Genomic DNA, 23,996 nt, shown 5'->3' on the forward strand with positions numbered 1-23,996 from the left:
AAAGGTAAGGCAGTAGACACGTTCTCATTAAGAGCAAAAAAAGCCTAAATCAAACCTTAGTGAAGCGACTGAGAATCAAATCCATTATGTCCGTAACGTTTGCCACAAAGAAGTCAATGAGTGTCTTGGTGCTACAGTGAGAGGCGAGAGGCAACAGAACTCTTTCCATCATGGCCTGAAGCACACTGCTCCTTGGCACATCACCTTGCTGGAACACTCCATATATTGTACACAGCAGCTGTAACTGCCGTTCACTGCTTGATCTGATCACACATAGAAGGAAAAAAAAAAAGTTTAAAAACACAAATCTATACCCTAAATGTGGATAGTAAATAATATATACGAAACTGACATTATAATTAAAACCATTTAATGTGTACTACATATATTTGTGCCATCTTTCATTCATTGTTATATTCAAATGTATTTCTTAGGAATGGCTAAAGAAACACTGCATTAATAATACAATCAAAACCAATAGATTACAAACATACACACACACACACGCACGCACAGAACAAGGTAATGAAATCTTTCATAGATCTCAAAAAGTGCACAACCCCAGAGAAATTAGAACATCTGGTCACTCTTATCTAACACTTTATACCTACCATGTAAATGTAACTTAATAGTTAATAATTAGTTTAAAATTTACATAAATGCAATTCATCTTTATAAATTAATTTACTGACCGTTTACTAATTCTTTGGAAGCATGTTTGAAATTGCTCCTCCATGATGTGTTTTCTGTCTCGACACAGAATCCCAGCCAGCAGTTTGAGCAGAAGTGGGCTCTGACAAAGCTCAAGTGCATCCAGCAACTATAACAGAAATAATCGTTCATCACACACACACACAAAAAAAAAAACTATTCCAGTCAAACCTTACTTGACAGACAGTATATTGAACTGAACTTCTTTGTTGCAATATCCCTGAAGGAAAACACATTACACAATGCACATTCTGTACATAAAAAAAAGAAAGAAAAAAAATGACATCATCGTTTTTGTTTTTTCCAGATACATAAAATTCGGGGATTAGGGTGCAGAGCCACCTAACTTTAATATATGGAATTTACTATACATGTAGTAGAGTATACTTTTGTACGACATTCTTCATTGTGCTGCGATCTGGGCATCTGTGACAATTGACAAAACACCACTGACCTTTCTAATACAATCCATATAGTTGTTGCGGTGAAGGGACCCCTTTGCAAATTCATCAGACTGCATGGGAAAGTGGGAGGCAACCAGGCATTCAAGTGCTTTCTGCAGCTCAGCCAGTGGTTCCTCTGGGACAGTTGTAAAGAAGGGCAACACCAGGAGGGCTTGACTCTAAGACAGATGAGGAAAAATTATAAAAACACTGACAAACAGAAAATACTGCAATAAATTGGAATAAATTAAAAATGCAACTTAAAATCGCAAGAAAGATCAAGTTTAACCATTCCAGACCCAACGGAAATGTGCTTGAATAGCTTTAATGCTACAACAATTTTACCTTGCGATTTAGTGGTAGGTTCATGTCGACCAGGAGCATGGTAAAAGTAGAAAATACGGGCTTAAACCCTTCATGGTTGACATTGGAGCACACAGATGAGTCAATCTGATTGGAGGGAAAATATGATGAAGAACAAGCAAAATGTGATTGCATGCAAAAAAATATTTCAATAAACAACTGTTAACTGGCCTAACCACACATCTCGGATTATTATTATAACTAAATATGATTATCCCGTTTCTTTTTTCAACTAAGCGACATTAAAACGGCATCAGCCGTTTGTTTGGGACCAAAAAGAAGTTACATCAGAATACCTGTAGGAGTTTGGAGAGTAACAGAAGTGTGGCAGTTTTGCTCTCTGCATTTGAAGCATGTCCACCCCACCAGGACTGCAGGCTATTCCATCCTCGTAGCACCAACTCCGCTAGTTGTTTTCCCTGAGTTTTCCGAAAAGAGCGCTCTCGGAAACTGTGGTCCAGCATGCCATTCAGCAACACACTAACCTGAGATAAACATAAGCAGAAAGGTTCATGTTCTGATTATGAGTTCATGAACAGCCAATGATGGGCTTTGTGCAGTGACGTTAAGAATAAGAACTATTTACCATGCTGGGGTTGAGAGAGGAGGCCATCATTAGACGAGGTACTGTCGTATTCATGTTTCGAAGCAGCTCAGTGTTGATGGCCGTCGGGAAGAGGCTGTAGAAGTACTCGGCATGGGAGAAGCTCAAGAAGCTCAGGCAGTGACTTCCAGTCAGCAGTATGTCCAGTAGCTGCTCACCCTGTATGACAATGTGCAAGAGCAGAAGGGGGGCAAACAGTCATCAACTAACTGTACTTAAAGTTACTTTTGTTAGTGACTTTGTCTTAAAAAGCACGGCACTGACCATTTGAGCAAGAGAAAAGGCAAGCTGAAGCAGGCCCTCGGCGAGCTTCTTGGTGTTTATGTCCAAGGATGGAAGTGACTTCCTGTCACCAGGTGCTATGCCGTTATACACCGTCATGAGAAGTGATTTGGCAGGATCTGCATCCTTCATTACAAACGACACCACCAATAGAAGAAAAAAAAAAACATGATCAACATGTAGCAATCAAGCTGTGTATGAAAGCAAGTAAGGGCAACTACCTGGCTCTTCAGAATGGAATGGAGGAAGCCAGCTTTGTGGATCTGCTTACATGAAGACAGAACCATTTCCAACTGGCCATGGTGTCCAGAGTGGTAGAAGTCTACAGCACACAGCGCATCAACACTGAGGAGCAACAAATACAAATGAAATGGCGCCGCTGTGTTAGCCTTGAAATTGATTGGCAAAGACAAAAAACAAGAGCAAAATACCTTTTATGTGAAACTCTTTTCTTCAAGCTACCTTCCACTCCAACCCGATATGGTGAGGCCAACAGGGCTTTGAGAAGAGGAATACAGACTTCGGGTAGGTTCCTAATTATATCCACATCTGCCATGTTGAAACCCACAGAGGATGGCTCGCACACCACCATGGCAGTTAGCTCAAAAAATATTGAGCTGAAAATATCTTGTTCCAAAAGCTGTAAATGTTAAGAGAAGGTCCTTTTAGTCCACATCGACACGCAGAGATGGTGACAAAAAGGGCTTTCACGCCTAGAAATCAGTCTCACCTTACAAAAGTCCTGGCCTCCTTTGACAAGGACCATAGTAGTAAACTCCAGCAGGCGAACAATGATTGTACATTTGGTGTAGTTGTACTGCTCTACCTCTATTGGAGTGAAGTGAGAGTTTTTCTGGCCATGACGGAAGCAGCTCTCTGCTGCAGCCAGCTCTTGAGTTGCAAGTTCAGTTAAAAAGAAACGTACAGCTTGCAGAAAACTCGATTCTTCCTTGGAATCTTGGGAAGGAAATAACAGCAGATCAGCAGGTAAACGCCAAGCAACTCAGGATTAAAAAAGACATTTCCCAGCAGATCAGCAAGTAAACGCCAAGCAACTCAGGATTAAAAAAGACATTTCCCAGCTTGTAGCACTAATATTTAACCATGAACACCTGCACTGATTTCTGATGATAAATGGCACTTACTAAGCATGTGATTAGGCCTAATTATATGCAGGCTGATGAAGGTGTTGTAGCAGTCGAGGGCAGCCAGCAGAAGGTCCATCCACTGCAGAGTGGCTCTTACGTTAAAAGGCCCCATCAAGTTCCTGAGAGTAGGTTGGGAGAGTAGACCTCCACCTTCAAACTTTGCTACCAGGAAACCAATACCGCGATCATTTAGCACATCCTCCAGCCATTGTGGTAGAGACTTCTTTCCTAAATTTACATTAAACACAGAGGAGAGTATTTAAAAATATATTTTGCTATACAATTATTGGTAATAAGGATCTTACCTGGGAGGAGAGGCACAAACTCATAGAAGAGCTCCAAGCATTTGTGGCGACATTCAGTTTGAGGTCTTCCACATTGTTCCAGAAGCCAAAAAACCACGTCGGACAGGCACAACTTTTCATCCGCTGGAAAGCCCCTGATACAGTGGGAAAAAAATTACAATGCAAAATTTGACCCATCTCATGTGGTAGAAATGTAGTCTTGTACATGTGCTTGTCTGTTGACTACCAACCTTGGGTTGCGTCTCTTTGCACTGTGCTGATTAAGAGCGGGGGCCTTGTACTTAATAATTCGTTTCAGATGATCGATGGCACTGCTACACTGTTGCAGTGTACCTGTGGAGGTAAGAAAAGCAAGTAATAGTTGGTTGGTAATAGTTATATCATATGTCACATGTCTTAAAATAGAACCTGGTTGGAGATTCATATTTATCATTGTTTTTGTTGTTGTTGTTTTTTAAAGTTTGTTAAACTGAACGAGAGTTACCCATTGATCGCTCATCTGTGTGTGCAAGAGCCAGGCTCTCGACAAAAATAACAAGTACTTCAAAGATGAACTGCTCCACCAAGGAATTTTCCTCCCTGGAAGAGAAATGGTTGTGCAAAAACAACACATTAGCATTATAGTCTGAATCCATCAAGTCATAATCATCTCCCAATCTATTTAGAAATTCTTAGTGGCTGTATAGCAAAGAAACTCTCGCACCTGAATTGCCTGTAGATACTATTGAAAGCTAAGGCTGCACCAAGCCTTTTGAAGCCATTGGGGTGTAGAGCCAAGCTGTAGATCCGCTTAAACAGTGACTTCATGTTTGTGGGGCTCTTCTCTTGCTGCTTTGGGCTGGTTTGTTTGATTGACCATTTGACAAACTCTTCAATGCAGCGGCCACTGAAGTCTCTGAGCGTGCTGTCTTTGGGGTCAACAACGCCATCCTAACAACAAACAAATCACATTGTTGTAAAAAAAAAAAAAAATATATATATATATATATATATATATATATATATAAAATACTATTAATAATAATAGAGCAGCAAGCTATAACAAAAAATTACATGGATGGAGATCTGGAAATTTGGCAGAAAAGACTGTTAGCAAGTGGATGATACTTTTAACTCATTCACTCCCAGCCATTTTCACTGAAGCAACCCCCTTCGCTCCCGGCTATTTTACTTGATTTTGACTGATTTTGCAAGGCCTACAGAATATTGTGTTCTATTACTATAAAAACATGGAACTTACCAAAAGAAAGATTGGAGTCTCTTCTTTCATCAGGAAAAAAAAGTATATTTCTATCTGTTTCCATTTTGCAGAAATTCAAATTAGAATATAGCTAAGTTTAATTATTATTCACAAATCTGTTTTGAACTGTGGGTAAATGAGCTTGTTAGCAACATGGCCCTGGTTGATCTCTTATACTCTGCTGCCACCTGCTGGCCGTAATTACTACCATTGCTCCAACCGTTCTCTTCAGTTCAGAGGCTGCATCAAAGCCTTCTATATGCTCTAGCATTAAAAAAAAAGTATAAATATGTCTTTGGGACACTTAAAACATTTAAAGTAGAACGTATTTATACGTTTTTTGGGAGCAAATGACTTAAGTACTTGACTGAATGCAGGCACTTACCAGAATGGCTTCAAGAACAGCTACTGTATCTTGGCTCTCAAATTTCTTGTTGTTAGTAAACCAGTGGATCAGCTGCATAACCAGTGGTTCAAAAAGCTGCCTAGTCACCTGGCAAAAACATTAATTTTGATATATTACTTCACGTATCACACATTTACCATCGATGTTTCAGATTTTACACACCTGCTCCATTCCTGTTATAACATTTATGAATCATACCTGATCAACATCACAGGCCAGATGCAGCAGCACAGGAAAAAGTATTTTGTGCAGCTTGTACATTGGTGGTAAACGGTTCTCTCCTTCCACCATCTGAGCGCTCTTCCCAACCATGTAGAGGACCAAGCTGTGGAGCAGCTCACAAGCTGCAACCTGCATCAGAGATCAGTTAAAGGAGGATCTGCATATTATATTAACCACTAGAGAGCAAAATATATGGTCAAAGACACACTTTGGTTTGTCTGTCACTTGTGGACAAAGCAAGCTCACTGATCCGAGGCAGGAAAGGGTCAAGATAGATAACTGGCTTCATATCGGTGAATGGCACAGCAAAGCTGAGCCTCTTCTCGGTATCCCACGCAACAAACTTCTTCATCATCTCCTCTGATGAAACCACTAAGTGACAGAAAAGCGGCCCATGATGAACAAAATAAATAGTCAACTTTATCAGAATGATGACAACTGCTTGGAGCGATAGCAAAATAAACATTATGCTGTGGAAGATGAAAACAGAAGAAATTGTTGATTAGCTGTCTGAATCCATACCAGTTATGAGGTTTCTGTTGAGCTTCCCACCCAAGTGACCAAGTAACTTCACCACCCTGAGCCTCACCATGGTAAGAGGGGCATCCTCCTATATTCACATATAAAGAAGAGTTGATTGTTTACAATGAATCTACACAAGTGCATTTAAAGTAAAGTCTAGGGGCATACAGTACAGGCCATAAGTTTAGACACAACTTCTCATGCAATGCATTTTCTTTATTTTATATTGTGCATTCTCACTGAAGGCATCAAAACTATGAATGAACACGTGGAGTTATGTACTTAAAAAAAGGTGAAATAATTGAAAACAGGTTTTATATTGTAGTTTCTTCAAAATAGTCACTCTTTGCTCTGATATATATATATTTTTTTTTTTTGCACACTCTTGGCATTCCGTTGATGAGCTTCAAGAGTAGTCACCTGAAATGGTTTTCCAACAGTAATAAAGGCGTTCCCAGAGGTGAAAATGCCAAAAGTGTGCAAAGCAGTAATCAGAACAAAGGGTGGCTATGTTGAAGAAACTAGAATATAAAACGCGCGATTAATTACCGCCCCTTACTTGGAAAGCCTGTACTGGGGGAATTCCAGTCGCAACGCAGCAGACACGTCCACGTCAAAATTGAGCAATAATAAATGTAATAATAATGCATATATTTGTGGAGACTGGAGTCAAGTTGTATTTACAATTTTAGATGTGCATAATTCCACAAGTTACTTCATGTTAAAGATTAGATAGCTTTTAATATGAAATGAAAAATGCAGAGCTGTCTTAAAAATGCAATTATGCCAACTAGTGGCAGAAAAATGACCTCAACACAAATCAATATCACACTCGTTTTTTTTTTTACAGTACAGTACATCTTTTAAATTTTAACTCAATTTGATGATTTATCATAAAATTTGTGTATCAATGACTAAAAGATGCAGCCATAATTATATTAGTTTAATATTTTGTTTCCACTTTTATGTTAACAAGAGTATGAAAACTTAGGAAAAAATATTTTATTGTACATTTTGAACAGATATAAAATTTGCGATTAATCCTGAGTTAGCTATTGAAATCGTGAGATGAATTACCATTAAGAATTGTAATCGCCTGACACCCCTACTAAGTAAATAATAAACTTATAAAAATGTGTGTAACTACACTACTCAAAAAGTGAGGGATACTGGGCTTTCAGGTAAAATGTTCAGATTAACCTATTTTACCTCAAAACCCCAATATTCCTTACTTTTTGTGAATAGTATGTAGTGTATAATGTGTATAGTTTGCTATATTACCATGGCGAGCTGGTTGGACTTCTTTAAAAGTCTTGTCATCACTCGGCTGTATCCAATGTCAGTTCTTGAGGACAAAGAAGACATCACCTCCCAGACGCTATCTTCCTTGTCTAAGAAGTCAACAAAGAGATGGTTAATCTATCTCCATGGACAAAAAGTAATAGCTTTATTTTATTTTTTATTCTTCCAATAAGTGGCTATTGATATAGTTTGCTGATAAATTACAGGCTTACTGTCATTGGCATTGGTTTTGAGGTATCCATCCAGGAGAGGGAGAATGATCTTGTAGCAAGGCTGCATGGTGTCCAGAGGGATGTGGCTGGACCAGCCCTCTAAAGCATCTAGGGCTGCATTGGCCAAAGGGACATGGCTAAGCCCCAACTTCAGAGCCGCCTGCATGACGAAAAAGTGAAGGTATGGAGACTGGTTGTTTCCTTTAGACAGCATTCACTTTTTGAGACTAACGGGCTGATTGCAGTTTGTGTTTATTTCAGCAAACTCAGTATTTCTCAGATGATGCTTAGTGGCTTAAAATATAAACAGTACACTAAACCAGGCACACCGGCAGTGTCTACGAATACAGTCATACAGCTTTTCATTCTGTCCAAGCTTTAAAGTGACATTGTAAATTTGACTAAGACTACAAAAAGAAATGTGGGACCCACCTCCAGAGCAGGACAGTACGCCTTGATGTCCAGCGCAACGATGTTGTGATGCAGCGAGAGGACAAACGTCAAGCAGGATGCCAGTAGCTCATCTTTGTACTGCTTCATTCTCACACAGACCTAGTCAGACAGACACAATTCATTCACAAGTTCCTGGGAAAAGCTTGGTTATTAGATAAACAACTACATTTTAATACTATTCAAAGAGAGTCTACCTCTTTTCCAAACTTTGAGAAAAGGGCAAAACAAACACTTTTCACTGTGTCACTCTGAGTTGAAACTGCGCTTCTAAGGCCAACTCCCTGCGAAAGAAAAGTTGTCACTAGTAAGCCTTTCTCGACTCACCATGAAACCAAAATAGATTACTTTAAAATATTGTTCATGGATAGATTACCTGGTAATACTTATTTTTCTTGGCAATTTTCATGGTGACAGAGAGCAACTTGTAAAATCCACTGACAAGAGGGTTTCGAATTGAATGGAGAATAATTTTGTGGCTGAAGGGGTACATCCAAGTCTCGAAATACTCAACATGCTTGTAAAGCAACAGTTCACTACAGAAGCAAAAATAAAACATTGGTCTCAGTTGTTTCAAGGAGTAGATCAAAATGGACATCTTGGGTTGTTTGGATTTAACTCATTCACTCCCAGCCATTTTCACTGAAGCAACCCCCTTCACTCCCGGCTGTTTTACTGGATTTTGACAGATTTTGCTAGACCCACAGAATATTGTGTTCAATTGCTATAAAAACATGGAACCTACCAAAAGAAGGATTAGAGTCTCCTCTTTCATCAGAAAAAAAGTACATTTCTATCTGTTTCCGTTTTGCAGCAATTAGCATTGGAATATAGCAAACTTTCCTCATTATTAACAAATCTATTTAGAACTGTGGGTAAATGAGCTTTTTTTCAACATGGCCCTGGTTGATCTATTTTGCTCTGCTGCCACCTGCTGCCCATTTGTGTAATTACTACAGTATCTTCAATCGTTCTCTGCAGGTGAGAGGCTGCATCAAAGCCTTTTGTATGCTCTAGCATGAAAAAGAAAACACGTATAAATACGTCTTTGGGACACAACATGTTTAAAATAGAACGTATTTATAAGTTTTTGGGAGCAAATGAGTTAACCAGCAAGTCTTTAAGATCACCATCTCTAGATGTTTGCACTGTGAATCAATTGTGAGGATACAAATATGTTCATTATTTGCTCTACATTACCTGCAAAAGTCAACTAAATTAATAAAGGCAGTGAAGTCTTTCATCTTATTGGGCAAAAGATGAGCCGTAGGATCAGAAGAAGGCACGACATGAGACACATCTTCTGCACCCTGACAAAGAGAAGGTGACAGGTTTTCATGAAGTAGAGTTGTGCAGACTAAAGTGTTCATCCCTATTACATACACAACAATAATTACTTGTTTGTTAACAAATATGCCGTTAATGTGTTCATTAAGTGCAACCACGCACCTCCTCCTCCTCTCCTGGTGTGACCTTTTGCAATGACAAGTCTAATTTCTCGATGATCAGAAGAAGTGATTTGACCAGCTCATCGTAAACAATGCGACACAAGGAAACAAGAGCATCATTCTGACTTTTAAATGCTCCATCCAAAAATCCTGAATCCTAAGGGGTGGGGGAAAGTGCTTTTCCAGTCAGATTATGCATAACAGTTGCTAAAGATACAAATTGTAGTCGTACCTTTAACCGATCACAGTCTAGCAGGTTTCTGTATAGGGCCAGATAGTTCTTACTGGATGGAACCTTCCACTTTCCAATACGAACTTCAGATGAGCCAAACGAATCTTTTTCAGAATCTTTGGCCTAGGAAAAGAAGAAAATTATGAAGATGTTAATCAAAACAAGATTCCATGTTGTAAGAAAAGAAACATTTAACTGACCTCAGTAACCATGGGTTTGGAACAGACACGGATCAATCCTTGATGCACTAAAAATATAATAAATAAATAAATATAATAAAAAATAAAAAGAGGCATAAATGAATTTCTACATTTAAAAAAAAGTTGTTGTTTTTTTGCATACTGTTCTTGTGATCTCAAAACATCATATGTGGGGGACCTTCATGAATCGAGGGCCCCATATTTGACACTATATTATGACTCTGATCTTTGTGTGAAGCCACTTTTACACCCACAATACATCATTTATTGCAGCTATTTTGAACTCAGGTCAACTTACCCACAGAGCTAATGAAACTCCACAGAACAGGTCCTTTAGAGGCCACGGCCACAAGCACTTTGATGATGGCTCTGCAACAAGCAATCTGCATTTTCTCACTGTACTGAGGGAAGCTGTCAATCTGCACCACCAGGAGACGTTCCAGTAGTGGATTATACACCTCTGGAACCTGAAGTCAAAGGGCATGGGAGGTCGGGAGTCATGAAGAAATACAAATGGGGTTGCAAAACAGAATACGTTGCTGGGGAATTTTGGAAATACTATTATTGTCCAACTTATTAGTATAGTAATAATAGAATCCATCCATCCATTCTCTGAACCGCTTATGATTAACTCGTTCACTCCCAGCCACTTTCACTGAAGCAACCCCCTTCGCTCCTGGCTGTTTTACTGGATTCTGACTCATTATGCAAGGCCCATAGAATATTGTGTTTTATTGCTATAAAAAACAAAACATGGAACCTACCAAAAGAAAGATTAGAGTCTCTTCTTTCATCAGATTTTTTTTTATTTCTATCTGTTTTTGTTTTGCAGTAATTAGCATTAGAACATAGATAAGTTTCCTCATTATTCATGCCACCTGCTGAAGAAGATAATACTAATTTACTAACTAATAAACAAAGCAAAAACAATAAATAAAAAAAACGAAACTAAATAAAACTAAATAAAACATTTAAAAAAATTCCTAATGAGCTTTATTTAATTGTAAACAGCACTAATCAATGTAAAAATGTAACGCAAAAGAAATTACTTCATATTCAGTAGTGTGCCCTGAATATTCCAAGACCATGATCGCTGTTATTGGCTATCATTATAGCCAATAACAGCGATTTTGCAAAAAATGTGTTGATTGACAAATTATATCAATTCCCGTTAATTCTAACAGAAGACATTCCTGCAATTATGTAAAGCAAAATCCAAGTATAGAGTAATTATGATTTTGTGACCTTGTCCAGGTGAATGAGGACACTTGCTATAGAGTCCAGGAAGCTGGGCAGTTGGTAGAAGCTTTCATCCTCTTTATCAGACTCAGTCAGGTACATCTGTTTACAGCGTTGAATCAGCTCAGTGTACATCAGTTCCACATCTTGAGGGCAAACTTTCTTGCATGGCTTTAAGAGAGAGAGAAAACAAAATTGTACACGCAACAAAATTGTCAAAAATTCACATTTGAACTTGTGAATCTAATCAAATCTACATTCCATTTTGTCCTCAACACAAACTTACAGCTGCAAACAACCCATATCCTCGTATGGCGATGGATAGTTCTTTGTGGGTTGACTCCATGGTCTTAATGATGTTGCAGAACTTTTGCATGAAAAACTTCAACTTACTTTTGTGCTCCTCAATATTTTCCGCCACAAGCATTGAAACCTGAAAATATATATTTTTTTAAATTTACACAGCTTTATCAAGAAATGATTTGCAATGGAAAATTTGATGAGTGACATTATTCACCTGCTTTAGAAAAGCTTCAAGTGCATAGTAACTGGTCTTCTTCATTTCACTGTTGATGTGACCACAGAGCTTGGACATGGCATCAAACACCTCCCGGTAGTGGGTTATGAGGTAGCTGTTGAACTGGGACGCATGCCTGGCGAACAATCTAAGACCAGCTGTTCAAAAAAACTGAGCTGTTAGTATTTATTAAACAGAGTGTTTCAAATTCACTGTGCCACGAAAAGCGTGACCTTACCAAAAGTGACAGCATATCGACTAATTTCCATCTAGGAAAAAAAAAAGAAAGATTTTTTAGATTGACTTGGCGCACAATGCACAATATTTCAGCACTTCAACACAAGGAGAATTTAACCCAGAAATTGTGCCCCTATTAGTCTAAACACGGCATTCGGATGAATAATTTTGTGTTTGTGAAATATGAGTTAAGCAGCAAAATACGCCCGTTTTACCCATCTTAGTGGGCGGCCATTTTGCCACTTGCTGTCTACTGAAAATGACATCACAGTTGCTCGGGGAACAACCAATCACAGCTCGGCTTTGAAACAATTTTAGGAAGTATTACAAGACTTGTCACTTATCTAAGCCATATTTTGCCCACTAGCGCTTTTCAAAATACTCAAAGATGCTTGGTTGTAGTTCGACATAGGCCTAAATGTAGAAAAAGTGCCAGCCTCTGACACCACTGTGTGCTCCCAAAAGCATTTACCTGTGGACTAATTGCCTTTAGAGAATACTGAAAGATTTCTTTGGATGTTGCTGGGTCTGTAAGTCAAAGACAAACACTCGTCGTTTAACCAACAGACAAAACTGACTGACAGAGATGCGACAAAATATATGCAAGATTTGCGTGGTAAGTAATAACGCCCGCAGCTCACCTTCCTCCATTGGTTTACTGAAGTTAACCATAAGAGCAGTGATTCCTCTCAAACAACCAGCGACTACAATGAGTTTGGGCTCCTTTGTTGTAGAAGTCATCTGCAAAAAAATGAGTAAATTATAACTGTAAAAATAGATAAACAAAAACAGGCAAAATAGAAAGCTCAAATGTTAATGCTATAATCTGCCTGAACAATCAACAACGAGCACTGGTTAACTGGCCTTGGTGGAGGTCTGTGCCCTACAATCTATTTTCTGTACTTTCTTTGACTATGGAAGAAAAAGTTTTTTAGGCGACAATACCTGTTCTTTTAGCTCCCCTCGATAGGCTTTGTAGAGTTTGTCAGAGTAGTTGACCATCTCACTAGGGTGAACCTCTGCAACAACTCCCAGCAATTCGTACATGTTGCCAAGAACTAATGAATAACAAATTTAAAACATAAAATAATTTTGCTTTAAAAAAAAAGAGAAGAAAATAAGCATTTTCGCTGTTAATCAAGCCCTTACCTGAATCTGGAAGTTTGCTCTTTTGACAAAGTTCACTATAAAATTTGGTGAATATTTCACCAATTCTCAACTCCGCTGCCACAGTGGAAGCATTTGTTGTTAGAAGAACCTATTGCGGAAAAGTTGTTAATGACGAAATAACTAGCAGATACATTTTATGAATTTGAAAATATGTGATTCTGTTCAGACATGTCTGGGAAAAACATCACAAAAGATACCAACCTTAACAAGCAGCTCAAGCACCGCTGTCCTGCACTTGGCTGATTTTTCCTTTGTATACACCATCATACATGTGTCCTACAGGATGGAACATAAATAATCCTGTTATTTAGCATTTTAGAGAAGTTTGTTATGTTAGCACCCCAATATATGTCAGAAATTAATATACAGTAATCTTGTCGTCCAAACGTACTCTTATGTCAATGGCGTATGTCTTCTCCCACCCTTTGGCCCTAGGAGAAAGCTTGTCCAAAAACTTTTCCAAAAAACACAATGTCTTAACCCTGGCATCCCGGAGCTGCGGGGAAGCATTTCATTACGTTATTTATCAACATGAGACTACTTTTTTCCTGCTATACTCTCAGTTCCCACCTCATCCTGTGGTAAGGATTTCTTGATGAAGACGAGCAGTCCATAGTCTTTTGAAAACAACAAGGATGTTTGTAAAGCTTCGGGAGACAAGATGGCAACATGTTAATAGCACATTCAAAACATTATTATTATTTTTTTGCTGTTGTTGTTCCTGAGGCTGTATGTGTCACACATTTTTGGTACATGTGCAGTAGTACTAGTCACCTATGTAACATAGGCTATGTTTCAACAATGTCACACTCCTACAATAAGTGCATTTAAACTGATATTATTAAAGATGCCTTTAATTAAAACTTATAAATGAACAAGTCAAAATGGATACATTCTTATTAAATAAGATAACGTGTCCAAAACTTTGCCTTAGTGAAGTTATGTTTGAGTGTTATTAATAATGTATCTTAATAAGTACGCCAAAGTTGTACTACAAAGAGCATGCTAGTATATGCTCGTACGGCTACAAATGCACTCTTCTTGGTTGTTTTGTGGATAACCATGACCTGTATGGCTGAAAATATACACTTAAAAACTTAGTAGAGGGGGATATATGTTGCAAGGATAACACAATAATACTGGTCTATTGAACTTGTAAACACCATATTAATTGTTGACATGTGCAATGCTCCATCCTTTAAAAGCATTCGCGCTCAAATTAAGGACGCATGTTGGGTTTCCGCTACGTCCATTGTTTTACCCAGTTCATTGTCGCTGGGTGTTAGCATGCACGTCTGCCCCAGGTCTTCCACTAGATCTTGACATCTCAGGGACGCACGACGGGTGTCGTCGTCCGCTAGTGACTCGTGAAGTTTCAAAAGGAGCCCGTGAATCCCTCCGGCGGCGTTGCTTTGCGGAAAAGACATAGCTGACCTAAAGTAGCACTTACAAACATTACAAGCGTCGCTTCATTACTTTACATAGGCGCGCAGTCAATGACTTGAAGCTACTGCACCCAAAGTGCACTCGGCAATTCAATCTCGTACCCGGAAGACTTCGGGACAGGAAGCGGAATCGTAGGTTTTCAAAAATAAAAGTTACGTTAGATATCGACAAAGGGGACACAATTTTTCGTCAACTCGATAGATACTGGTCCTGATGCTGCCTCATCAGGTATAAAACGCTTTGAATAAGTAGGTATGCTAAAATGCCATTTTAAAACAAGGACAAAATACATGCATGTCTCTTTGTTTAACCAATTTACAAGACAGTAAGTATTTTAATATGAAATGCTCAAATTCCTATATAAAAGTTCCACTTCTCAAATATAGAGCATTTTAAAGCAAACAAAAAACAACACGTTTCGTGATTTTAAATTTTAAAAATAATTTTCAACTGCAGTCTTGGGCTACCAGTTGACCAACCCTGATCCTCAGGGAGTTGTCATGAGATGCCAAATTGAACTTCCAGTGATCTGTATCAATTTGTGAATTTAATAGACCTGCTCCGCATTCACACTCAAGATTTTGGAGGGGAAAAAAAGAAAGAAAAAAAACAATGAGGAGAAAATACCCAATTGGGCCACTTTGGACATTCTCACTTTTGTAATTATAATTTTTTTGCTTCTGTTCTGTAACTTGTTAATGGCTATGAATCAAGAAGAGTGTGTAACTTTAGGATTACAATAGATCTGTAACACGAAACGATTCAAATGGGAAAATCGGCTTTGATTTAACCGACGTGAATCGAATCGTTTTAAAATGTACCATCCTTGAATTGCGCCACACCCCATGTATCGAGATCGCATCATAAACCATCTTTTATGAGAGACGCAGGTACAAATGAGTATAAATCATTTTGATGTTGATGATATGTTGGTTCTTTGTGATTAATTTGAACATGATGGGCTTTGGAGACCTTTTATACGCTGTTACATGTTATTAATAAACATGACAAAGCTACAGCCTTACCATATTGAATCGAATTGTAATCCGACTGAATCAAACCAAATCATTCCACTTGAAAGTCACATTGTACCCCATGTATCATGATATGTATCGAATAATCTTTTATTGTAGAGATGTACACCCCTAGATTCATTCATTCATTATCCTAACTTCTTAACCTCACAGACATTTATTTTCAATGGCTAATTCAGTTTATTTCCCACAAGTCACATGACTTTGAAGGCAAGACTTTTGGATCTTTGATGTTACTGGTTTGTCACTTCATAAAGACAAACGGTCCCGGTTGAAAGGTGGGTATGATGGTGTTGCTCTTATAAACCTGTTCACACTTTTCCAACATTTTCATCTCTGGCCTACCCAGGGAAGTGTCCTATCGCAATGGATGTGAGTATTTCAAAACGTGCTTAAGTTAATATAATGACATTTTGGGATTTAGATCAGATTTATTAATGGTAGTTAGGTTACAGTACTCATATTTGATGTCATATTTATATCTTGTTGTCAATGCATTATTATAAAACAGACTGAAGAAAGTGTTCATTTGATGATAATCTGTTCAAACTAATGTACTTGTAATGAAATACTGGCTTTTCATTTATTGATATCTATCTGCTCTTTCCTCAAGTCTCCTCCATCAAACAATTTATCTATTGAGGGGGCACAGACATTGTCAGGCATGGCTATCAACTCCCCGGCACTTCCCTCTGAGTCAACTTCTCCTGAATACTATCCATGGAGTTATCAGAATCCCTGTTTCCCAGGATTTCAAGGTAAAAATCTTCTGTACTCGTGTCTCCAAACATGACAGTTTTTTTTACAAGTTAAATGAATGATGAACGATTATTCATCGAAATTACATTTTAATATGTGTTTTATGTTTGCAATGCAAGATTAGTGCTCCTAAACAATTGTTGTTTTATTTCACTTACTGGCTGTATGCTGTAAGTAACAAATTACTTGAATCAAAACATTGGTTTTGTTTTAAAACATGTGAATGCATCAAATGTTACTGTCCCTGAATCGTATGGCACACCATGTAACATTTGTATCAACACGTATCAAATTTGTTCGGAACGTTTCCATTACCGTGAACACAACCAAGGTCTCCCCAAATAGTAACTTGTGACGAAACACCAATTTAGTTTTTGAACCACTTTTTCAGGCGCTGCATTCTGCTACCAAAATATAGACTCAAGGACGCATCTGTACTCGCTCCTGCACTCGCTCGTGACTTCTATTTTGTTGACATTGGGATGTTTAACTACATTGTTGCAATATGCCTGGTGGAAAAAGAACCGACGAGACCGAGGAGATAAAATCTTCTCTTGCAAAACTCAAGGAAATGGTCACCGAAATACTTCTGCAGGAAAGAAAGAGACACAAGAAAAGCGGATGATTTGGAACAGAATCTTTGTATCAACGATGTAATAGATTCAGGTATCCAGATTAAACCGCGCCGCGGCCCTCCGGCAAGAGCTGCGGCCGGCGCACAAGTGCAGTTGATTCTGACCAAGCTTCAGCGAACGAGACTGCCCAGAGGAAAATGTTATTGCTCAAAAGCTGGCTCGTGAGACAAATTTGAGAATCTCACCACAGTCTCATTTTACTCTCTCGTTTGTCTCAAATGGTTCTCATTTGTTTCTCCTAAAATTCAAATAAGGGTGACATAGCAATTAAAAAAGGGAGTCATACTTAAGACTTAATGGAGATAACTTTGAGATCTAACTTCAGGAGAAATAAACAAATGTGAGAACCTCATCTCGGTCTCATTCTACTCTCTTTTTTATATCCAGTGTTTGTCACGTGTTTTTTTTCTTCCAAAAATTCCTTAGGAGAAATAAGGGAGACAGCAATTATATATAGGAGCCTAACGTGAGACTTACTGGAGAAACTTTGGAGATCTCACTTCAAGGAGAAAATGAAAGAGGTTGAGCAGATTCTTGTTATTGCTCAAAGCTAATAAACCTCAAAGGCAAATGTATTAGATTAATTGCCAACAAAAAAAGACATTTTTTCCTGTATTTTAATGTTGTTATTTTGTTTATTTAAAAAGAAATGGCTATGCATTTGGACCTTTTGCCAACATGCTTTGTTTTGTGCTTTTGGAAAACTCCAGCATGGGAGAAGATGTTCTAGTAACTTCTTATACTCACGACCGATTGTTGATGTTGTCTCTTGCGCTTTCTATAGTCTTTTCTGGGTCAACGCTCTGCAACTTGCAACTTTAACCTTATCATTTAAATTGACCTTTTATGCTTTATATTTGCTGGGTTGCTTGTAATGTGTGTTATTGTTTCTTTGTGTTTTGTATGGCATAACTGATTGTTTTATTATTATATTATTCAACCCCGAGGCTTTGTTTGATGTTGCCTTTTTTGCTTATTCTGTTATTTTAAAGATTTTTGTGTGTGCTTTTGCTGCTTTAACTGCATAAAGTTTTACCGAATATTAATTCTTGTCATTAGTATGAAATATCTGCTCATTTCTATTTTTAAGTTTCAGTTTGCTTGCACAATGCGCTGCTTGTAAAACAACTTCAAAAATGCATTTTTCTTTCTTATGTTATCCTTTTCTTACATTGCTGAAATACAGTACAGTGTTAATACAGTCAGCAGAGGGAGCCTCCACTTCTTAAATCAAAATAGAATTCAAATGCAATCCATTATCAGTACAGTAAGCTGTTAAAAGTCTCTTTCTGAAACAAATAATAATAAACAAAGACCTTAGGAAGAAACCCAAATGATATGATTCGATAAAGCAAATAACAAGGATTCAAAAAATAATAATTCAAATTTTTTACTTTTACTTTCAATAAATGGCCAAGGTCCAATTTGATGCAAACAATATATTTATTATATTGTATATTTAAGGGGAAGTTTGCAGTTTTGAGCCTCACTTGACACACACTAAAATGGCTGAAAAATATTTCTAATCAATATATCGCCGGTGTCCTGTAAAAAACACTTGTCCTTTTTTCTTTTTCTTTAAAAAAAAAAACATTTTCATGGTGTCTGTATTCAGTTACATCCCATAAACATAAAAAAAATAGTAGTAAAAAAAAAGACAAAAATTATTGACATAAGCGTTTTTCTCAGGACAGCGACCATATATAACAGCGATAGATTTCTGTGGTGCCGTCAATTTTTTCATTTTTTTTTTTTAACAGAGCTTCTTCTTGGCTACTGATAAGTGTGAAGGGCTACCAGTTTGATACACACTGCTGAAATAACAAATTTGCTCAGATTACTTTTCATTATGTGATGTTATGTTACTATTCATAAGTAATGATAATCACTTCTGTGAAAACACTCATCATGTTGATTTCTCACAAGAATTTAACAAACATCAATATGCCACACTTTATTTCTATAAAACTTTGCTATTGTGTACAATTTCAAATGATATGAATGTTATATTTGTGCCATATTTAATATCTCTGCCCCCAGGTGACCTGACAGCCTCCCAGCTACAGTACACCAGCCCCATTTTCACACAGGCTGTGCCACAGGGCAACATCCCGCGTAAACAGTCAGAACGCAGCTTGATGAAGAACAGGTAGAGGAAATGTCATTATGATTGATTTCAGTTAATACATATGAATTTCTTCATATGAATTTCTTTGATTGGACCTCTTCCAGGGAAGCTGCCCGTGAATACAGGAGGAGGAAAAAGGTTTATATTCAAGATCTTGAGAAACGTGCAGAAAAGCTTGAAACAGAAAATATGGCTTTGAAGGAAGAACTTAAAACGTGGAAAATGGGTCAACAGAATTTCTAATAATTTTCTCACAACTGGCTGAAATCCTTTGCTGCTTCTAGTTTTGAATTGCACACATTTCTGTGGATCAATAAAAAAATTGTTTTTAAAGTGTTAGTAGGGCATATTTGAAATGAATACACTTCAGTGTTTAACTTCAGTGAATAATTCAGTGACATTTTGTCAGGTTTCTGGAATTTCAAAATCCCAAACAAAAATCCATTATACAGGCAATATGGACATTTTCATAAAATTGTCCAAAATAGATTTTTGTGAATGTTTGAAATTGTGACATGAATCATGGTGGAGGCAAATCAAAGTTAGATATCAATATAGTGATTTAGTTCAATGACTGCACGTGTTTGCAAATGAGTATCGTACAAGAACCATACTGAAAGTGTATTGTTGTGAAAGAATATTTGATTTGATTCGGAGAATACTTGAAATAAATATTTTTAAGACAAAAGCTTGCACTGTTCATTATCAAAAAAGCGGTCAGATAATGTAGCTTTGTCATAACATGGACAAAGTCTCACTCACTCACATATATCTCCACATGCAAATGGTCCAAAATAACAAACGCACCACAGGAAGTCACTGATGGGATTCATGTAAGGAACTAGAAATACTTTGCTACATTGCTTAAATTATCAGGTAAATTGTCTTTTTTCTTTTACCCCCTGGCTACTTTTGAAAACGACATCTGTTCTTTGTAGCGGGAAATCACTTGCAACACAAGTTTGAATATCTAAATTGGTGGATTCATTATTATTACAAAATCCCAGGTGTGAATTACGGAAGCATATTGCATTTACTTGAAAAAACAAACTCTTTTTAGGGGGAACTTTGTTTTTTTTGGAGTATTTTTTATTTTATGTTTTTCTGAATATTTTTTTCTGTCAAAAAATATTTTTGAAAAACAGGCTGAACAAAATTATTCAGAAAAACAGGAGAAAAAAATATTTAAAAAAACAAGAAAAAACATTATTCAAAAAAACATTAATTTTTTCCCCCAAAAAACTGAAAAACAAATATTCCGAAATACAGAGCTGGTGTTCTGTTTTTCGGAGTAATTTTTTTTTTACCTCTTAACTCCAAGTGACTTGTTGCAGACTCGCTAATAGCGGAAGTAGACACTTTCCCGCATACCTCCATATGCAATAAAATGGTCATGTTTACTTACTGTCTCTCAATAAATAAATGAATGTGTATACTGTATTGTGGTTTGTTCTCTAATCTCTGAGGGAAAACCCCTTTAAAAAAAAATATTCAGAAAAACAAAGAACATACTTTTGTTTTAAAACAGAAAAAAATTATTCAATAAAACAGAAAAAAACCCTCAAAAAACAAAGCTCCCCCAAAAAGTTAGTCAGAAAAACAGTACTTTTTTTTTCTCAAGTGAATGCAATACACTTCCGTAGTGAATTTACATAGAAATACAAAAAAAAATAAAAATAATAATAATAAAGATGATTGCGTCAGAAAGTGGCCATGCGCGAAGCAACAGAAAAACTATCAAATGAAGGATGTAAAGAAGAAAACTGAAGAGTTTTCTTGTTTAAGAGAACGAAAACTCCCAGGACAACTCCCATGAAATCATTTGCTTACAGTGCTTTGGCAGATCCCAATGAAAAACATTGTCACGTTGGGAACAATCCACCCTGATGAGCAAGTTAAATAGCAGGCAGCTGAGTAACTTCATACTGCGTAGCAGCTGCTATGTGCTGAAGAATCAAGCGTACGTATGCTAGCTTCTAAATCCTGTGTGGACACCTGCTATGTAGCAATAACCCTCTTGCTATATCTGCATTTGGCTAATAAACTGAATTACCTGGAACACAATGCACAACGATGTTGTTGCTGTCAAATGCAGTTTTGATTAATTCAATATGGCTAACAGTAGGCAACAAACAGCACAAGGCCTGTTTGCTATTGAGCTATCATTAATTATGGAAGAGGGGGCCGACCTGCGGATAAAGAGTAACACAGATGGCTGTACGTTGTTACTTCACAATACCATATCCTACCATATAAGCTTTTGGGAAAATGTGTGTGTCTTGCCCCTTGTCGCCATGCGGTTTCTCACATGTCAGTCTTGGTACTACGACAGCCATCTTATTTTGGTTGTTTGTGAGCTCAACATCGTGAATGCTTGAAGCCCTATAGATCATTCTGCTCTGTTACTGTACGTGGGCACCACATTTGCTCAAACAATCCTTTCTTTTTATTTTCCCATTATTTTTTGCACAATGCGGTTCACTGTTGACGTGAGAGGAGTGGGAGAGCTACGTGGGACTGTGCTCGACTACAAATAAATTCCACTTCACACTGACAATGACCACTTTGGAACTGGTTTACATGGATGTAAACAACTTTCATAAACATTTACATCTCGGTATTACTGTACGATGTGTACTAAGTAAGCTCTTTATACATTATGACTCGCTTTGATTATGTTCTCACATTTTTACTTTTTAAAGAAATGTATATCACATCTTGCATTGTGCGAGTGCAATTTTCATTCTTTCCAGCCCACACAGGCAAATTTTCAACAGGACATGAAATAGAGTGTCTAAAATAGTTATTGATCTTTGGGGTATTTTGACAAAAACTTGTCAGTGACATGTTATCAGAACAGTTAGGAACTGTTTTAAATTGTGTGTGTGTGTGTGTATGTGGGGGGGGGGGGGGTATACATAAATAAATTACTTAAACAACAAAACAATATTGAGCGTGACAATTATTTTTTTAATATATTGTATGCATTTTTTATTTCCAGCTCAGTCTATGTCCTTATTCTAGTCAGTTAAAGATGACCTCATTACAAATGACTGTTACATCATTCTTATTGGCTAGTGTCTGAACCAGCTCGTGTTCAGTGTTGTTCTTTCACAAATCACTTACAGATGTGAATATCTCATCACCTTCCCAGTAATGTTAACAAAAAAGCAGTATAGTAATTAAAAGTTATCTCTGAAACAAAACTTCTCTCATTGAACTGTGATAGCAGCAGGGAATGTCCTGTCCATTTAATGGTTGAATTCATTTTAAAGGAGAAGTTAATGCCACCCCCCCCCCAAAAAAATAAAAATAAAATAAAATAAAAAATACAATAAAATAAATTAAATTAAATTAAATTAAATTAAATTAAATTAAATTAAATTAAATTAAATTAAATTAAATTAAATTAATAAATAAACATATTGACAATAATATGGTCTATGCAGCCCCACTAGTCTGAATACAGTATTTTTTGGTTAATATTGCGTGAGTTGAATATGAGTTAAACAGCAAAATCCAGCCGTTTTTATCAATATCAGAAGGCAGCCATTTTGCCACTTGCAAGTGAAAATGACATCACAGTTGCCCAGGTCTCAGGTAACCACCAATCAAGAGCCCAGCTTCAGAAAACAGGTGAGCTGTTATTGGTCATTGCCTGAGCCCTGAGCAACTGTGATGCCATCTTCAGTCGACAGCAAGTGGCAAAATGGCCGCCCCCTGAGATGGATAAAAACGGCTGGATTTTGTTTCATAACATGTAATATTAATTAGAATGTCATGTTTAGACTAGTGAGATCACATATAACATATTATTATCAAGAAATGTTTAAGGTTGACTTTCCCTTTAACACTTCTTGATAGTTCTTACGATCCTCAATTAGGAATTGAGATGGGAATTGTTTTGTTTTGCTTTGCTTTGATGTTTTTTTTGTGTGTGTTTATTTACAACTAGTCAGAAAAATATCTGTTCCTATCAGTGGTGCTTTAAAAAAAAAAAGTCCACATTGACATACTTTCACAAGCCATTATGTGGACGCCAAAGCAAGATAACCGCTGAATACAACTCTATTTTATCAAATCAGAAGCCTGAAGAAGGTCACTAAAACGGGCAAAAGAAAAAAAAAATACAACCTACTGACTGTGTACGAAGTGTGGTGGCCTTTCCCCTCCATATCGCACTTGAAAGTAAATCCATCAATCAATCTTCCATGATGACATTCATCCAGCAATAGGTCACTACACTCGCTCTTACAAAACACTGTAATAGCAATCCCAATTGTCTCCGCTTCGTTGAGCGTTATTGCATATGTGTCCAAACGAGCAGTTCCAAACATCCATTTGCCTGATACTGGATCCATTAACATTGCACACACAGTGAATGGTATTTAAAAGGCAATTCCCAGACTTCAAACATATTAAATGAATGAGCATGGTAGGAAATTGACTGGTGTATTTTTTTTTCGCCTCATGTTAGCTTCTCTAGCATTGCCGCTATCAGCACCGGCTGTCACACACTTCATTTTCCTCATCAAACACACACAAAAGGGGCCACCGCTCACTGTAAAACGCAGCCGCACAAAATGCAATTAAAAGTAATGAGGGCCTGAAATATTGGCCCTGCGCACACACGTTACAAGGTAAACGACATTGGAGGAAAGCCCAGTGATATGAAGAACAATAGCATACAAAAGAGGTCTTGTTAGCTGCCAGTATGACCTTATTATTGCGGCTTATGGCG

The 23,996-nt window shown here is 37.4% G+C and overlaps 2 protein-coding genes across 5 annotated transcripts in view; one reads left to right on the forward strand and one right to left on the reverse strand.

Annotated features, from left to right (window-relative positions):
* The window catches only part of prkdc (protein kinase, DNA-activated, catalytic subunit), a 32,427-nt gene extending 17,623 nt beyond the window's left edge, over window positions 1–14,804 (reverse strand). For both annotated transcript variants that reach the window (XM_086065804.1, XM_086065803.1), the window contains exons 1-41: window positions 14,515–14,804; window positions 13,824–13,900; window positions 13,645–13,749; window positions 13,455–13,529; window positions 13,233–13,341; window positions 13,029–13,141; window positions 12,725–12,824; window positions 12,556–12,611; window positions 12,085–12,115; window positions 11,847–12,004; window positions 11,616–11,762; window positions 11,336–11,500; window positions 10,389–10,557; window positions 10,091–10,137; window positions 9,891–10,013; window positions 9,660–9,815; window positions 9,411–9,520; window positions 8,587–8,746; window positions 8,408–8,494; window positions 8,193–8,312; window positions 7,761–7,920; window positions 7,528–7,637; window positions 6,247–6,334; window positions 5,933–6,096; window positions 5,701–5,853; window positions 5,482–5,589; window positions 4,560–4,786; window positions 4,341–4,435; window positions 4,087–4,189; window positions 3,857–3,990; window positions 3,549–3,779; window positions 3,134–3,360; window positions 2,835–3,043; window positions 2,625–2,748; window positions 2,386–2,529; window positions 2,104–2,280; window positions 1,814–2,002; window positions 1,500–1,604; window positions 1,166–1,333; window positions 693–820; window positions 56–263 (exon numbers count right to left, since the gene is read on the reverse strand). In XM_086065804.1, the coding sequence (XP_085921930.1) occupies window positions 56–263; window positions 693–820; window positions 1,166–1,333; window positions 1,500–1,604; window positions 1,814–2,002; window positions 2,104–2,280; window positions 2,386–2,529; window positions 2,625–2,748; window positions 2,835–3,043; window positions 3,134–3,360; window positions 3,549–3,779; window positions 3,857–3,990; window positions 4,087–4,189; window positions 4,341–4,435; window positions 4,560–4,786; window positions 5,482–5,589; window positions 5,701–5,853; window positions 5,933–6,096; window positions 6,247–6,334; window positions 7,528–7,637; window positions 7,761–7,920; window positions 8,193–8,312; window positions 8,408–8,494; window positions 8,587–8,746; window positions 9,411–9,520; window positions 9,660–9,815; window positions 9,891–10,013; window positions 10,091–10,137; window positions 10,389–10,557; window positions 11,336–11,500; window positions 11,616–11,762; window positions 11,847–12,004; window positions 12,085–12,115; window positions 12,556–12,611; window positions 12,725–12,824; window positions 13,029–13,141; window positions 13,233–13,341; window positions 13,455–13,529; window positions 13,645–13,749; window positions 13,824–13,900; window positions 14,515–14,680 (5,526 nt within the window). In that variant the 5' untranslated portion in view covers window positions 14,681–14,804. The remainder of the gene's footprint in view (window positions 1–55; window positions 264–692; window positions 821–1,165; window positions 1,334–1,499; window positions 1,605–1,813; window positions 2,003–2,103; window positions 2,281–2,385; window positions 2,530–2,624; window positions 2,749–2,834; window positions 3,044–3,133; window positions 3,361–3,548; window positions 3,780–3,856; window positions 3,991–4,086; window positions 4,190–4,340; window positions 4,436–4,559; window positions 4,787–5,481; window positions 5,590–5,700; window positions 5,854–5,932; window positions 6,097–6,246; window positions 6,335–7,527; window positions 7,638–7,760; window positions 7,921–8,192; window positions 8,313–8,407; window positions 8,495–8,586; window positions 8,747–9,410; window positions 9,521–9,659; window positions 9,816–9,890; window positions 10,014–10,090; window positions 10,138–10,388; window positions 10,558–11,335; window positions 11,501–11,615; window positions 11,763–11,846; window positions 12,005–12,084; window positions 12,116–12,555; window positions 12,612–12,724; window positions 12,825–13,028; window positions 13,142–13,232; window positions 13,342–13,454; window positions 13,530–13,644; window positions 13,750–13,823; window positions 13,901–14,514) is intronic.
* On the forward strand, window positions 14,771–19,943 carry LOC147155754 (cyclic AMP-dependent transcription factor ATF-1-like). Of its 3 annotated transcripts, none has more exons than XM_086065805.1 (4): window positions 14,771–14,927; window positions 16,347–16,491; window positions 19,168–19,276; window positions 19,360–19,943. In XM_086065805.1, exons 1-4 carry the CDS (start codon window positions 14,913–14,915, stop codon window positions 19,496–19,498), a joined length of 408 nt encoding a protein of 135 aa, XP_085921931.1. In that variant the 5' UTR covers window positions 14,771–14,912; the 3' UTR covers window positions 19,499–19,943. The 3 variants fall into 3 exon arrangements, with proteins under 3 accessions (XP_085921931.1, XP_085921933.1, XP_085921932.1); XM_086065807.1 differs by lacking the exon at window positions 14,771–14,927 and adding an exon at window positions 15,908–16,011; XM_086065806.1 differs by lacking the exon at window positions 14,771–14,927 and adding an exon at window positions 16,000–16,105.
* The last annotated feature ends 4,053 nt before the right edge of the window (window positions 19,944–23,996 follow it).

This window comes from Leptonotus elevatus, chromosome 21 (genome assembly GCF_054856555.1).
Source record: "Leptonotus elevatus isolate MCC_2025b chromosome 21, RoL_Lele_1.0, whole genome shotgun sequence".
Classification (NCBI taxonomy): Eukaryota; Metazoa; Chordata; class Actinopteri; order Syngnathiformes; family Syngnathidae; genus Leptonotus; species Leptonotus elevatus.

What these genes read in the sequence shown, in the direction of transcription:
- LOC147155754 (XM_086065805.1), top strand. An exon ending in CTGTTTCCCAGGATTTCAAG is followed by an intron (nt 16,492 to 19,167) that starts GTAAAAATCTTC and finishes CTCTGCCCCCAG; the next exon opens with GTGACCTGACAGCCTCCCAG. An exon ending in CGCAGCTTGATGAAGAACAG is followed by an intron (nt 19,277 to 19,359) that starts GTAGAGGAAATG and finishes GACCTCTTCCAG; the next exon opens with GGAAGCTGCCCGTGAATACA.